This window comes from Emys orbicularis, chromosome 1 (assembly GCF_028017835.1).
Source record: "Emys orbicularis isolate rEmyOrb1 chromosome 1, rEmyOrb1.hap1, whole genome shotgun sequence".
NCBI classification, from domain to species: Eukaryota; Metazoa; Chordata; order Testudines; family Emydidae; genus Emys; species Emys orbicularis.
In genome coordinates this window covers 267,140,167-267,155,964 of record NC_088683.1, presented here as the reverse complement: position 1 = coordinate 267,155,964, position 15,798 = coordinate 267,140,167, and the positions used below count along the sequence as shown (strand labels likewise).

The 15,798-nt window shown below is 44.0% G+C and overlaps 1 protein-coding gene across 2 annotated transcripts in view; it reads right to left on the bottom strand.

Annotated features, from left to right (window-relative positions):
- The window catches only part of NALCN (sodium leak channel, non-selective), a 369,797-nt gene that overhangs the window by 56,504 nt on the left and 297,495 nt on the right, over positions 1 to 15,798 (bottom strand). For both annotated transcript variants that reach the window (XM_065410363.1, XM_065410371.1), the window contains one exon: positions 1,655 to 1,728. In XM_065410363.1, coding sequence (XP_065266435.1) covers positions 1,655 to 1,728 — 74 coding nt within the window. The remainder of the gene's footprint in view (positions 1 to 1,654; positions 1,729 to 15,798) is intronic.

The window sequence follows — 15,798 nt, the reverse complement described above, 5'->3', positions numbered from 1 at the left end:
GTGAGAGCCAGATAAATTACCGGGAATCCACAGGTTCTGAAAGCAGAACTGCTGACTTCTTCTGAGGGAAGGAAACCTCACTATTATGATGGAAGAATTCATAGGAAACTCTGAGTGTTTCAATTGTACAGTTTCCTTTGTTCTACATGAGTTATTCTTGAATCTGGAAGAATGGAGCCTTAAAAAGATAAAAGCAGCCTATGAGTGGATTTCCTATGGGATACTGTCTGAGCTGAACTTTGAGCTGACTGACGCTTTGTGTAACCCCACTGGAGTCAGTGGAATTTCATGATTATAAATCAGCAACCTGTGTGTTTTCGTCAAATGCTGCTGAGAAGCCAATACATAAAAATGTATTGTAAAGCTTGACTAGTACGCGGGAACTGTGCTTATTTCTCTATGGGGCAACTTCTATAAAACCAAGAGACACTTACGTAATTGAAATGCTTATTAAAAGAATCCTAAGTTTCATTTGCAATGAATACTTTTGGCCTTGCAGTCACATCTTGACAAAGCATATCCAGTTGAATTGCTAATTGGTCACATTTACCATAGTTTTTAAAGAACGCTAAAGTTGTGTTAATCTCTACAGCACTTATTGATACTTATTCTTTAGGAATATTAAAAAGAACAACAAAAGGTGGGTGCTATAATTTTTCTCAAATTGCATGTAATTATGAGGCACTTTTCAACAATATTCACAGTTCAGGACTTGCACTGAACTCCTGTAATTTCATACTGGAGTGCTCTTCATAAAGCATTGCAATATTTATTCTCCTTTCACAACTGTATTTTTCTAATCAGTTATTCCTGATTTGTACTGCTATTTCCCTATTAGTGGTAGTTTATAATATATATTGTAAGTGTGCAAGCTTTGATGACACACAACTGTAGGTAGCAACAAACTAATGCTCTAAAAATTGTTGGCACAGATTTTACATATAATTTGAATGTTAATAATTCTAATTTAAACAATGTAAAACAAAAACTGGCATGAAAAGCTGTAGCAAGGTGAGAACTCAGGGGATAATTTTATGACATGATTCTTGCTCCTCTGAGACACATAGGGCCATGACTGTGTATCCCTTCCTCATGTTGCTGAGCATGTATTGGGACTACTTTTGCATGTGATCACCATTGTAAGGTGTCCACAATCCGTCCCACAGAGTTAATAATCTACAGGTCTTCTTTCTGTGCTATCTTGCATAGCTTACTTATGTGTTTGGTAGGAGTACTCCACTTGGGTTCCTGTACAAAGATTGTGCTGGAATTCCCAGGCACGAGTGCAAAATAGAAGTGCTTTTGAAGAGTGATATCTTGGTTAATTCTAAGGGAAAAGGTGGAAAAAGCCAAAATTTGACTCTATATTATAAAACACGATCCCTCTTTTGCCACTGTATCCATGAATAATATACCTTAAGAGCATGTTATCATCGGTTATTATCATTTACACAAAGAGGTAAAAAACAAGTTGTGTTTTTTTTAATGCAAAGAGATACCCTGGCACAAATATTAAGCACACACTGTAAACTGACTTAATACTTTAGCACTCATGCAGAAGAAACAGATTAGAAATAATCCATTACTCATTAATGAGACCCATTTGTCATCCAAAAGATAGAAAGCATCAAATCAAATTACCCCTGCTTGTTACCTAAGGATTTTATTGATTGCTGTCTCCTTTTCCAGAAGATTTCTTGCCCTGATGCTGAAAACAGATTTACGGAGCTATAAAATAAAACAAGACAGTGCAATTTTAGTTGCTATTTAGACAGTAATGGTTAAGTGCATTGACAGATCGACCGGTCAACACATTATGTGATATACACTTCCGCATAAAACACATGTTCATAGAGAAGCATAAATTACAACATAGTGGCCTCCGTCATAAAATCAACATTTTCCCCGCTGCTCTATCACTGATCTCCTGTTGACATCTCCAGGTGAGAAGAGGTGGAAAATGATCAAAGTGGCCTTTTCCACAAAGTTCAGACTGATTCACTGCTATCTCCAGTGATGCCTGAGGTGCTAGCCTCTTTCTGCCATTGCCTGCCCTCCCCACATCTGTGCTGCTTGTGAAAGAGGAGAGAGGGTGAGCATTAATATCTGATCTTCCCTCCAGCACTGTTGCATTGGCTACCTTGCATGCCCTATATCTGAGGTGGGCAAACTATGGCCCGCGGGCCACATCCGGCCCGTGGGACCGTCCTGCCCGGCCCCTGAGCTCCTGGCTTGGGAGGCTACCCCCCGGCCCCTCCCCCACTGTTCCCCCATTCCCACAGCCTCATCTCATTGCGCCGCTGGCGCAATGCTCTGGGCGGCGGGGGTGGTGAGCTCCTGGGGCAGCGCAGCTGCAGAGCCGGGCCTGACCTGGTGCTCTGAGCTGTGTGGCGGTGGTGGCATGGCCCAGCTCCAGCTGGGCGGCGCAGCTGTAGCGCCGCCAGCCACCGGTGCTCCAGGCAGCGTGGTAAGGGGGCTGGGAGCAGGGGGGGTTGGATAGAGGGCAGGGGAGTTTGGGGTGGTGGTAAGGGGGCGGGGGGTGTGGATAGGGGTTGGGGCGGTTGGGGGAGGAATAGGGGGTTGAATGGGGGCAGGAGTCCTGAGGGGGCAGTCAGGAAGGACGGGGGGTTGGATGGAGCGGCAGGGGGCAGTCAGGGGCAGGGGTTCCAGGGGCAGTCGGGGACATGGAGAACGGGTGGTTGGATGGGGCAGGGGTCTCGCGGGGGTAGGGCAGTCAGGAAGGAGGGGGGGTGGATGGGGCGGCAGGGGGCAGGGGTTCCTGGGGCAGTCAGGGGACAGGGAGAAGAGGTAGCTGGGTAGGGCAGGGGTCCCTGAGGGGCTGTCAGGAATGAGAGGAGGGGTTGAATGGGGCGGCAAGTGGCAGTCAGGGGTGGGAGTCCGGGGGCGGTCAGGGGACAGGGAGCGGGTGTGTGTGTGAACAGGGGGCATTGGATGGGGCAGGAGTCCCGGCGGGGGGGGGGGGGGGGGGGCGCAGATAGGAGGTGGGGGCCGGGCCACGACCCCCTCCCCTAACCGGCCCTCCATACAATTTCCGAAAACCGATGCGGCCCTCAGGCCAAAAAGTTTGCCCGCCCCTGGCCTAGGGCATTGTTCCAAGCAGTTTCAATATACATGCCAAATATGTCTATTCAAATGTACAGAAACTCGAGAAGCTTGACCTTTCCCTGACTTTCGACACTTCCATGACTCTTCTATGAACTAAAATACATAAATTCACTGATTTTAAGGCCAAACAGGACCATTATGATCATCTAATGATTAAATTAGGGTTACCATACGTCCGGTTTTTCCCGGACATGTCCGGCTTTTCAGCAATCAAACCCCCGTCCGGGGGGAATTGCCAAAAAGCCGAACATGTCCGGGAAAAATACCAGCCGGGCACTTCCTCTCCCGCGGCTGCTCTGATCCTCCCCTGACTCAGACTTCGGCTCTGTTTAAGAGCCAAGCTGCCCGAGCCAGCGCTACCGGCTTCGGGCAGCCCCCTTGCCTCCGGACCCTGTGCCGCCGGAGCAGAGCAGCTGGAGCCGGGGAGGAGAAGTGCCCGGCCGGCGGCTGGGGTCCGGAGGCGGGGGAGTTAGGGCGGGGACTTTGGGGAAGGGGCGGGGAAAGGGCGGAGTTGGGGCGGGGCCGGGGGTGGGAAAGGGGCGGGGCCAGGGCCCGTGGAGTGTCCTCTTTTTTTATTTTTTAAATATGGTAACCCTAATTAAATGATAAAATATAGGGCCTATATGCTTCCACCACAGCTCCATTCAGTTCTCCTACATTCTGTGCTGGTACTGGGCGAAGACATGGAGAGAGTATAAACACCTGATCTGCTTATCACTGCCATTCAATTCCCACTGAACTGCTTCCCACAATGGAGGTAAGAACATAAACACTTTCTGAGCTGCTGCCTGATCTGCCTGGCCCCCTGCCCTGGTCATCTGTCTCTACATCCTGGGCTCTACTGCTGTTTGCAGGTGGGGAGAAGGAGGCAGCATAAAGTCCAGCTTTTCTCAGTGGCTGAGGCAGCCAGGCCTATCCTTTCCAAGTCTCCTTTTCCCTGCTGTGCTAGTTTTCAGGGAGAGAGGACTTGATTAATTAGACCATTTTTATAAGCAGACATTTTTCTTTGTTTCTGTTTGTTTGCTTGCTCGCTCCTGGTAAATGCTAGGCATATCTTGTGAGGATAAGCCTTCCTGGAGGTTAGGATAAAGGCACAGACATACCACAAGAAAGACATTGCCAAGCCCAAGCACTGAACTGTTGGGATTCCCCCTGAGACCTCTTTCCACTCAGCTTCGAAGAACTCAGTTTGACTCCAGACTTCGTCACTCATGTATATTTATTGCATACAGCAATGTCACACTGAGCTGACTAGACTCAAACACAGAGCACATCACAGGTTCAAAGTTACACAGAAACCCTCTTTATATACATTTACACATCTCACTGCATTTACTATACATTGAATCACACATTTTGGGTCTGGCTTGGTTACTTTGTAGGAACCAATCCCCCCCGTACAGCATGTTCTGTTCATGCACTGTCCATGTTCAAAATACTCTTTACCTCATTTTTAAATTCCCAACGTATTTTGTCCATTGATATCTTGTTCTTTGTAAACAGTTCCTTTGGTATTTCTGCCACTTATCTTAGATAGTTCAGACATTCTGTTTCAGCTCATTGACCCCTTTACCTCTCTTAGTTAACACAAACATTCCGTTTTCAGCCTGCTGATCTATTTACCTCCATAATCCTGTCACTCATGTCAAGCCAGGCCTACATTCCACCGTCTTTATTTTTCTTTTTTATATTAGCATTCATTTCATTCGTATCGTAGTCCTGCCTTTTTGTGCTCTCTTTTTAAAGTTTACCAGGCAAGAACACATTTCCAAGACCACAGTAGCTGTAATCATTTTAACCACTATTAATATTAGGCTCAAAGTACTAACCAGGGGGGTGCAAGCTCACCTCCTCTGGTACAGCCCACCAGGGTATTTCCACTGCATGTACAGTATTGCCCCAGTTTCCTGTTGCTTGGCTATTATTTGGACACCAATGGACACCAATGGCTCTATTTTCCCTTGTACTAGATAAGTGGTGTTAATGGACAAGGGAAGTCTAGGTGAAAAGCGATTGATCACCAGTGACTCCCATTTGGTGTTGTCTGTTACAGCCTCTGTCACATTCTCTTTAATCTGCACACTTGGGCATATGGCATGGGTTCCACCCTGAGTCAGAGAGGTGAAGTTCAGACAAAATCCATCCAGGCTCCCCTGTCATGGTGTCGTCCCCATCGAGAAGCCGTGATAACCGAGAGCACATACTGTGTCTCCAGGCTGTATCACTTCCTTCACTCTCTCTTTAATAGTATCAGAGGGGTAGCCGTGTTAGTCTGGATCTGTAAAAAGCAACAGAGGGTCCTGTGGCACCTTTAAGACTAACAGATGTATTGGAGCATAAGCTTTCGTGGGTGAATGCCCACTTCGTCACATGCATGCGACGAAGTGGGCATTCACCCACGAAAGCTTATGCTCCAATACATCTGTTAGTCTTAAAGGTGCCACAGGACTCTCTGCTGCTCTCTCTTTAATGACTATTTGGGCCCAACCTTCCTCGCTTGTGGTCCTGCTCATTCATGCCGAGCACTCTCAGAACCATTTGTACTTGATTCATTTACAGTAGGTTGTGCTTATTTCCTCTTCTCCTCGTGTTGCTAGGTATTTTTGCGCCCGAGGCAAGAATATAAAATTGCGCCCTCCCCCAGGGCCGGCTCTTCGGCCGCGGGTCCCTCAGTCCCTCTTGGAGGGAAGGGCCTGCTGCCGAATTGCCGCCGAAGAATGAATGAAGTGGCGGCGGTAGAGCCTGTGATTTTGGGGGGTCAACTCATGATTTTTGACTGCTTGGGCTGGTAATGTTGCTTCCAAGATGGTGTTTGGTTCCAGTCCAGTTCCAATCCAGAGAGGGACTCACAGGTTAAGAGAGGAGGGAGGTGCTGGATATCAGCAGTGGCCACTAGGGATCAGCATGTATCCTGAGAATGCTGGGAGTTCAGGTTTGCAGGGCAGGATCAGGGGTGGCAGGTTTGTAGAAATTTTGGTGGTGCCCAGAACCTGCCCCCACCCAAACTCTGCCCCTCCACCCGCCCAAGGCTCTGGAAGGGAGTTTGGGTGAGGGAGGAGGTCTGGGGTGCAGGCCCTAGGCTGGGGCAGGAGATTGGGGTGCAGGCTCTGGGAGGGAGTTTGGGGATGGGAGGGGTGCAGAGGGATGGGGTACAGGGGTGAGGGCACTGGGTTGTGGCTGCAGATGAGGGGTTTGGAGTGTGGGAAGGGCTCAGGGCGAGAGTAGGGGTGAGGGCTCTGTCTTGGTCTGGGAATGGGAGGTTTGGGGTGTGGGAGGAGCTCAGGGCGAGAGTAGGAGTGTGGGGGGTGAGGGCTCTGGCTGGGGCTGGGAATGGGAGGTTTGGGGTGTGGGAGAGGCTCAGGGCTGGGGCAGAGGGTTGGGGTGTGGGGGGGATGAGGGCTCTGGCTGGGACTGGGGATAAGGTATTTGGGGTGCTGGAGGGGCTCAGGGCTCGGGCAGAGGGTAGAGGGTGCGGTGGGGGGGGGTGAAAGCTCTGACTGGGGGTGTGGGCTCTGGGGTGGGGCAGGGCTGGGGATGAGTTTGGGGTGCAGGCAGGCAGCTCTGGGACAGGGGCCAGAGAGGAGGACTCCCCCCAGCCCTTTCCCTGCCGGCAGCAGCAAGTTCTGGGAGAGGAGTCCCGTCACCCCCCCCAGCAGCACACTCACCCCCACCACTGTCACTGCATGTGCTTCTAGGGCCCCTCTCACGTCCAGGAATCTCCCTCGCCTCCCCTGTGGTGGGTGCCGGGGGGTGCTGCGTGCGCCTCCTCCCCTGCTGTTTCCCCTGACTGTAGCCTCACTGGGGGTGAGGGATGGGGCTGCCTCCTTGCCCAGCATGGGGCAGGAGCGATGACTGCGAGTAGGGGAGCCCTGTGCTGCTGGAGGGTCCTCCCGGAAAAGGGAAGGGTCTGAGGGGGAAGGGCAGGCTCAGAGTCAGTCTGCCCTGGCACTGGAGAGGGGGGGCACTAGGACCCTGTGGCAGCAGTTGTTGCAGGGATGCAGCATGGAGCTGCTCTGCTCTGGGGCTGGGAAGAGGGGGTGGGAGCAAGTCGGGGTCGGGGGGCACTCGGGGGAGGCACGGGGGAGGGGGGGGGCGCAGGTGGAGCCATGGGGGAGATCTCCTGGGTTATAAATATCTCCGTGCCAGCAGCTTTTTTTTTTTCTCTCCAGCACTTTTTGCGCCCGAGGCAAGTGCCTCACTCGCCTCGCCCTTGTTACGGCACTGTGTTTAACTAACTTGACCATTCCCCCAGTTGATTTTTTTATTTCTTGAATAAAACATTGCCTGCATGCATAACAAGTTTAGTATCATATATGCTGCACACAATTGCTTGAGAAACATTATTATTATGTAATGAATTAATTACAGTATTTACAGATATATTAATTCATTTCAAAGTTTGCGCAATGGAGTGCATATTGCTAATAATTGATACCTCCTGCTGCAAAGTTAAAGAACTAATCCCTCCTCCTTTTCCAATGCCGTTACCAAATTAATCAGTTAGTGGGTTAATTTTAAGGTATAATCCCTCAATGTCATAAAAATTACATAAGGAGACCCCAACTCCAGTGCCACCCAGTATGGCTGCCACTGTGTCCTTTTTGGCTCTACAGTTTCTGTATCCTTGGAAATATGGCTCCCACTGGATTCTGCCATAGTCAAATGTGTGCCCTGATACTGTTGTTAAACCATGTTTTACTATGTGGCCCGGCAGGTTCCAGTAGATCTGCAAGTAATGAACATTTTAAATAGAGGAATAAATCATAACTGAGGAATTTATCTATTCCTGCACCCGTGATGAACATGGGGCCCTAGGCATCTCTCAAGACTTGACTATGTCAGCTATTTGGGAATCATTACCATAATCTCTAAGTAATCATTAGAGAAACATTTAGGAGCTTCTAGCAATCCCAGCCCTGTGTTTGATCAATCTGAAATAGTATCTTTAGGCACATCTCTTTAAAGCTATTTATTATAGATGGACCAGAAATTGGGCTTGTTTCATTCACCTGTATCTGGCCTAGGGATATAGGCACAAGGTCTTCAGAAGACTATATTTTTTGGTAGTAAAAAAAAACTGAAGCAGCAAGTATTTTTGTTTCTCTCAAAGTCCAAACTGATTCTGATTCATGGTAAAATTTCTTTATTTTACAGACTTTCTATGTCCTCAAAATACATTAATATATGCCAGGTGACCTTAAAATGTTCACTGTTTTGAAAGATTCTATCATTTCTTGAGCAAAACCGTACCGCTGAGATGCATAATATCATTGAAAGCAGTAATTTTTTTTCTAAACAGTTGCCCTTTTCAAGTGTGGATATTATATGCTTTTTAAGCTCCCTTCCCATGCATGCTTTTAACCTGTGCAATCTAATAATAATGTTGATTATTTTTAAGAATAATTTTTATAAAGTAAATTACAGCTACATTTTCAAAGCACCATACTTTTGAGACCCTTCATCTTCCCAGAAAACCTGGGAGATGTGCATGAAACATTTCAGGAAGATCATTGTTTTTGGGGGGAGCTTGGTGTTCCCCAAATAAGATAAACTAGATGTTGGGATTGTTGACTATAGGAAGAACTGGAAGTCAAACAGAAAATATTAGTACGTAATTTAAGTTATAACTGAACTGGCATCACAGAGACTTGGTGGGTAAGTCTCATGACTGGAATTATGGCATAGAGGAGTATAGCTTGTTCAGGAAGGATGGGCAGAACAAAAATAGAGGCGATGTTGCATTCTACATCAAGAATATATACACTTGTTGATCAGTTGAAAATCTCTGGGTAAAGATAGAAGGGCTAAAAATAGGGGTGACATCATAGTAGGGGTCTACTATAGACCAACAAATCAGAAAGAAGAGGTGGATGAGGCATTTCTAGAACAAATAAAAAGAATATCCAAAACACAAGACCTGGTAGTACCCAGTAGTACCGAGACATCTGCTGGAAAAGTAATGCAGCAAAACACAAAATTTCCAATAAGTTCTTGGAATGTATTGGAGACAACTGTTTGTTTCAGAAAGTGGTATAAGTAACTAAAGGACAGCCATTTTAGAGTTGATTCTGACCATCAGGGAACAATTGGTAGCAAATCTGAAGCTGGAAGGCAATTTGGGTGACAGTGATCCTGAAATGATGAATGTATGATATGAAGGAAAGGAAGGAGTGAAAGAAACAGAATAAGGACTTCAGAAAATCAGACAAACTCAGAGAACTGGTAGATATGCTATGGGAAGAACAGCTAAGGGAAAAGGGAGTTCAGGAGAGGCGACAGTTTCCCAAGGAGATAATATTAAATGCACAACTACAAACTATCCTGACATAAAGGAAAGACAGGAAGAATACTAAGGGGCCAATATAACTCCAGCAGTAGCTCTTTTTAGTGACCTGAAAATCAAAAAGGAATCCTATAAAAAGTGGAAATATGGAAGAATTGTGAAGGAGTAGTACAAAAGAATAGCACAAGCATGTAGAGACAAAATCAGAAAGGCTATGGCACAAAATGAGTTACACCTAGCAAGGGACATAAAAGACAATAAAAAAAGGTTCTTTAAATACATTAGGAGTGAGAGAAAGATGACGGAAAGTGTAGGTTCTCTACATAGTGGGGAAGGAAATCTAATAATTGATGACATCAAGAAGGCTGAGTTGTTCAATGCCTAATCTGGTTCAATCTTCATTAAAAAGGTTAATTGTGATCAGATACTTAACACAATTAATATTAACAACAAGGGGGAAGGAACGCAAGGAAAAATACAGAAAAAAACAGATTAAAATATTTAGATAAGTTGGATGTATTCAAGTCGACAGGGCCTGATGAAATTCATCCTAGGGCTCTTAAGGAACTAGCTGAAGCAATCTCAGAAATATTACCAAATATCTTTGAGAACTCATGGAGGGCGCTTGAGGTCCAAGAGTCCTGGAGAAAGGCAAACACTGTACCTATCTTTAAAAAGGATAACAAAGAGGACCTGGGAAATTACACATCAGTCAACCTAACTTTGAAACCTGGAAAGATACTGCAACAAATTATTAAACAAACAATTTGTAAGCACCTAGAGGATATAGGATTATAAGGAACAGATAGCATGGACTTCTCAAGAACAAAACCCGCCAAAAGGACCAATTTTCCTTCTTTGACAGAGTTACTGGCCTAGTGGATGGGGGAAAGAAGTAGACTTGATATATCTTGATTTTAGTAAGGCTTCTGACACAGTCCCACATGACAGTCTCATAAACGAACTAGGGAAACATGGTCTAGATGAAATTACTACAAGGTGGGTGCACAACTTGTTGAAAGACCATACTCAAAGAGCAGTTATCAATGGTTCCCTGTCGAACTGGGAGAGTGTATCTAGTGGGATCCTGCAGGGGTCAGTCCTGGGTCTGATACCATTCGATATTTTCATTAGTGACTTGGATAATGGAGTGGAGAGTATGCTAATAAAATGTGCAGATGATACCAAGCTAGAAGGGGTTTGGAGGGCAGGATTAGAATTCAAAAGGACCTTGACAAATTGGAGAATTGGTCTGTCTATGAAATTCAATGAACGTAAGGAAGGAAGGAAAAATCTAATGCATAACTACAAAATGGGGCATAACTGGCTAGCTGGTGGTACTGCTGAAAAGGATCTGGGGGTCATAGTGGATCACAAATTGAACATAGGTCAACAATGTGATGCATTTGCAAAAAAGGCTAATGTCATTCTGGGGTGTATTAATAAGAGAGTTATATGCAACACACAGGAAGTAATTGTCCCACTCTACTCAGCACTGTTGAGGCCTCAGCTGGAGTATCCTGTCCAATTCTTGCTGCCACACCTCAGGAAAGATGTGAACAAACTGGAAAGAATCCAGAGGACAGCAACAAATGTGGTAAGAGTTTTAGAAAACTTTATTTATGAGAAAAGGTTAGAAAAACTGGGCATGTTCAGTTTTCAGAAAAGAAGACTGAGGGGGGAACCTAATAACAGTCTTCAAAATATGTTAAAGACTGTTAGAAAGAGGACTGTGATCAATTGTTCTCCATGTCCACTGAAGGTAAAACAAGAAGTAATGGGCTTAATTTGCAGCAAGGGAGATTTAGGTAAGATATTAGGAAAAGCTTTCTAACTATAAGGGTGGTTAAGCTCTGGAAATAGGCTTCCCAGGGAGGTTGTGAAATCCCCATCATTGGAGGTTTTTAAGAACAGGTTGGACAAACATCTGTCAGAATGGTCTATGTTTACTTGGGCCTTCCTCAGCACAGGGGGTTGTAGATGACCTCTCCAGCCCTACATTTCTCTGATTCTATAATACCTGCTATGTGTATACATCAGTCATAGACTATTCCGTAAATAAAAAAGAATTGACATTTATTGACTACTTGTAACAGATCTGTTTCGCATTGGGATGTGGATTCATAATACTCTGTATATGTATGTGTATATGAGTATGTGCACATATATAAAAATGTATTTTGTGAGCATCTTGTTTTAATGTGATTCTCAATAGTTCATCACAGGTTTAGTGGATTTATGAACATGGTACCCTGTTGTGGATTTAGATATAATTGAGACTGCTGAGAGTAATGGCGATTTTTTGTTTGATTTTTTTTCTTCTAATGTTGATGATTACCAAATGTAGTAACTGAAGAACTGAATTATTTTCCTAAAGTTAGGAGTGGGACATAATGACAGTATTTCCAATATTGGGAGGTGTTAGTTGTGGACATCTTAGGCCCCAATCTAGCAAACAATTACAAACATGTTTAAGTTTATGTGCTGTGAGTAGTCTAATAAAGTCAAAGGGAATACTTAGACCATAAAGTTGAGCATGTTCTCCACTAATGGCTGTGGTGCCTGTGTATGTAATCCTCGTCTGCAACATGTATACAATCCTATATAAGCGGTGACTTGTCTATATACATTAAAAGTTGTGTATATCTAATCTGAGCACAAGCAAAAAATGTAGACCCAACTCTACAAGTGCACCTTTGAAGATTTGGCCAACAATATCTGGGAGTGACAACCTTGAGGAAGAATTCTTTAGAAGTGCCCAAATTATCCATTTCTCATATTTAAAGGCAACAGTTGAGATCAATCAAGTATCAACAGTCAAAGAGATTCATCAATTTCAGGTACTAATGGGCCTACTAGAAAAAAACCTCATTCAGGAAAGCATTGCAGTTTTTTACATATTAAGTATTTTTTCTTAAGTTATTTTATATATTAGATCAGGGGTCGGCACGTGGCTCGCGGGTAAGCACCCTGGCGGGCCGGGCCAGTTTATTTACCTGCTGATGTTGCAGGTTCGGCCGATCGCGGCCCCCACTGGCCGTGGTTCGCCGTCCCGGGCCAATGGGGGCGGCAGGAAGCCACGGCCAGCACATCCCTCGCCCACGCCGCTTCTCGCTGCCCCCATTGGCCCGGGACGGCGAACCGCGGCGAGTTTGGGCCGCGATCGGCCGAACCTGCCGCTTCAGCAGGTAAATAAACTGGCCCGGCCCGCCAGGTTACTTACCCTGGCGAGCCGCGTGCCAAACGTTGCCGACCCCTATATTAGATAATTAAACCAAGATGCTCCCTACTTCAGTTTCCAAATTTTACATAGTGTCACAGACAAAATGCTACAGTATTGTAAGTGAGGACATACACTTGGGTTTAATGATTGCTGTTTCATTTAATAATGTCTTCATGTGGCATGCTGGTACATATAAGGAGTGTGGCAATTAAAACTTGTGATGCCTGCAGAGTTCCTGAATCATGTAGAGGAAATTATTAGTAGTTTTAATGTAGAAAAGACAACACTTGATCACATGATATAGATTTAAGTAAGTATATTATACTCTATTAAGTTTATTTTAGGTTAAACCGATTTAGCCTGCTGTTTTCTTTTATTATATATTGTAAAGTGCTGTGAAGACTCACTAAGTATATGGTTATTAGTTATTTATTTGTTTGTTATTTATGCAGCCCATAAAGGTGCACAATGCAATGACTACAGTGTTATATAACTTTTTATTGTATTGCATTATTATTTCTCAGTGGAAGACAGTGCCCTGCTTTTGCCTACAACATCTGATTATTGTTAAATATGTTCTTAAGAACTTTTATTTTAAAGAACTCCTGCAGGTTATTTTAATCGGAGTGGAGCAGCTGTGGCAGGTCAGCAAACCACTCTTAAAGCTTCATCAATAAAAAGATTTTAGATGGATGTCATGGAAAACACACACTACTAGGAAACCATTACCAGGGCTCTTCTTTTGATTCCCAGATTCCCAAGAATGTATTTGTGCAGGTGCTGCCTGAGAACACAGAATTAAGAAATCATTGACCTGTCTCTAATGTTTTTTCAACAAGTGCTGGCACATTTCACTACTGTCACTGACAGAGTGGATTTAAAATAGCCAAAATTACTCGATCCTGATAGTGAGTCTGACTTTTTATTCTTTCATTTTTCTTAGGAAGAGTCAGTTACCCAAAATGCGTGCAACAAACCATTATAGCATATGCCAGTTTACAAAAAAAAATAAATCACAGAGCAATATTGCTCTGCAGCACCACATGCTGCTGTAAAAGGGTACTGCACATATTTTAATGGTAAACTATTTTTTTAATTTTTAAAAAAAACATTAAAAAAATCCAAGGCTGTTCTTCCTGGATAAAAAGATTTAGCTCATGAAATAAAAATCAAGGCATCACAGGACAATACTGATTTATTAATTATGCTAGATCAAATCCAATGATTATGGGTCAGTTCCTCAGCTCATGTAAAATGGCATAGTTCCATTGACTTCCTCTGAGGATCAGGTCCAGTGATGTTAAATATTGCAAACTACTACTGAATATTCAGATTTTGCTATATTTGTATGTCCTAGCAACATTTTCCAGTGTACAGAGAGAATTGCACAGAATTTTTTTTTATATGTATTAAATTTTACAGAGCCAGGGAAAGTGCAAATTACATTATATTAATTTTGATATTACACCAATAGGAAGTTGTTAACAGAAGCATGAAGGTTAGTTCAGGTGGGTGTTTTGTAATAAAAGACCTGGATTCATAGTGGACAGTGAAGTATAATAAATCCATGGAATGTTTTGGGGACCACTGATAAGGTAGATGTAATATACTTTTCCATGGTAACCTCGGAACTGTTCTTCTAAACATGAGGAGTTTGCAGTTGTGTAATGTTAATAGCAATGCAATATTTTAAACATAATTACTATTTCCCATCTGTAGAACCATATGGAAATATTTGTCTGTTCTATCCTAGGGAATGCAAGCAAGAAAATAACATCCACCGTGTGTGTTTTACTTGGGAGTTTGGCAGATGTCAAGTGGTGGTTTAATTTATACAGCATAGCTGAATGAAGAGCCTACTGTATATTATATCTGTTATTTAAAAATATAATCTGTATTGAGGGTGAAAACATGTAAGAGTTCATGTAATATAGCAGCATAATTTTCAACAAATAATAAGAAAATCTTATGTCAGTTTGGACAGAAACTAGCTAATAATTCAATGTTAAATTACATTTTGGGGACTCATTGCCTTCAAACTCACTCAAAGATGTTTTGCAGATCACCCTTTAAATCCATACATGATTTATTTGTTAAGTAACATTGATACTTTTGTGCCTATTCATACGTGTGCCCACTGACTTATTTTGATGGCTGACTACTGGCTCTCGACCTGGCTGATGATGATGACATCAAACGGCTGGGCATATTGCGCATACGCTGATATGTTTCTTGCTTGAGGAGCTCAGCTACCACAGAGGTGAGCACAGTATAAATACCTAGATAGTCTGATAGACAGCCAGACATTTGGGGTCACATTGTCAAAGATAATTAGGCACCTAAGGATGCAGGTAGGCATCTAGTGGGATCTTCTAGAGCACCTAAGCTGGTTAAGCACCTAAATCCCATTGAAATCAATAGGAATTAGGCACCTAACCTGCTTAGGCTCTTTTGAAAATTCCACTAGAGGCCTACCTGCATTTTAATCTGGCCCCTAGACAAGACTGTCCTCACAGAGCAGCCAAGAAAGTGAATTTCCATTGCATTATTCCAACAAGGAGGCAGGGCTTGACTCTCTCCATCAACTGAGTGGGATGGGAAAGGAGTTTGCCCTTAGCCCTGTGGCACCTTCAAGACCCTCAAAGCTCTGACTCCTTCTTTAGCCCTCCTACAGAAGCCATGCAACTGAGAATTCCCTAGAACATTACCAGAAGTGAGAGAGTGATTATGATTATGCTGACAAGATTAACAGTTTATTCATGATGCCCCTCAGGGCTTGAAGGGGAAGATCTAGCATTTCTGCCACCCTTAAATCTTACCTCCTCTTTACTCACAGAACCTGATCCCCATGGAGGAGCTTCTATGGGGTCAGGGGACCCATGCTACAGAACTGGCATTCTTCCCTTCTATGAACTATCATACCAAGATCTGACGTATCTGCATTCTCTCTCGTTACAGAAACAGAGGGAAAGTGATCTGGACAATTGGTGTTTTGCACCAAAGCCTTAAAAATTTCAAGTGAAACACTGAGGAAGTAGAACACTGAAGTGAAAAGGAGGGGATTCATTATGGAATCCAAAGAGCACCAGAAATTCTTAGTCTCTAAATTTCATTTCTATTGGATGATAACTATGAAGATTGGTCTCCCCTCAGAATACAGTTTAAT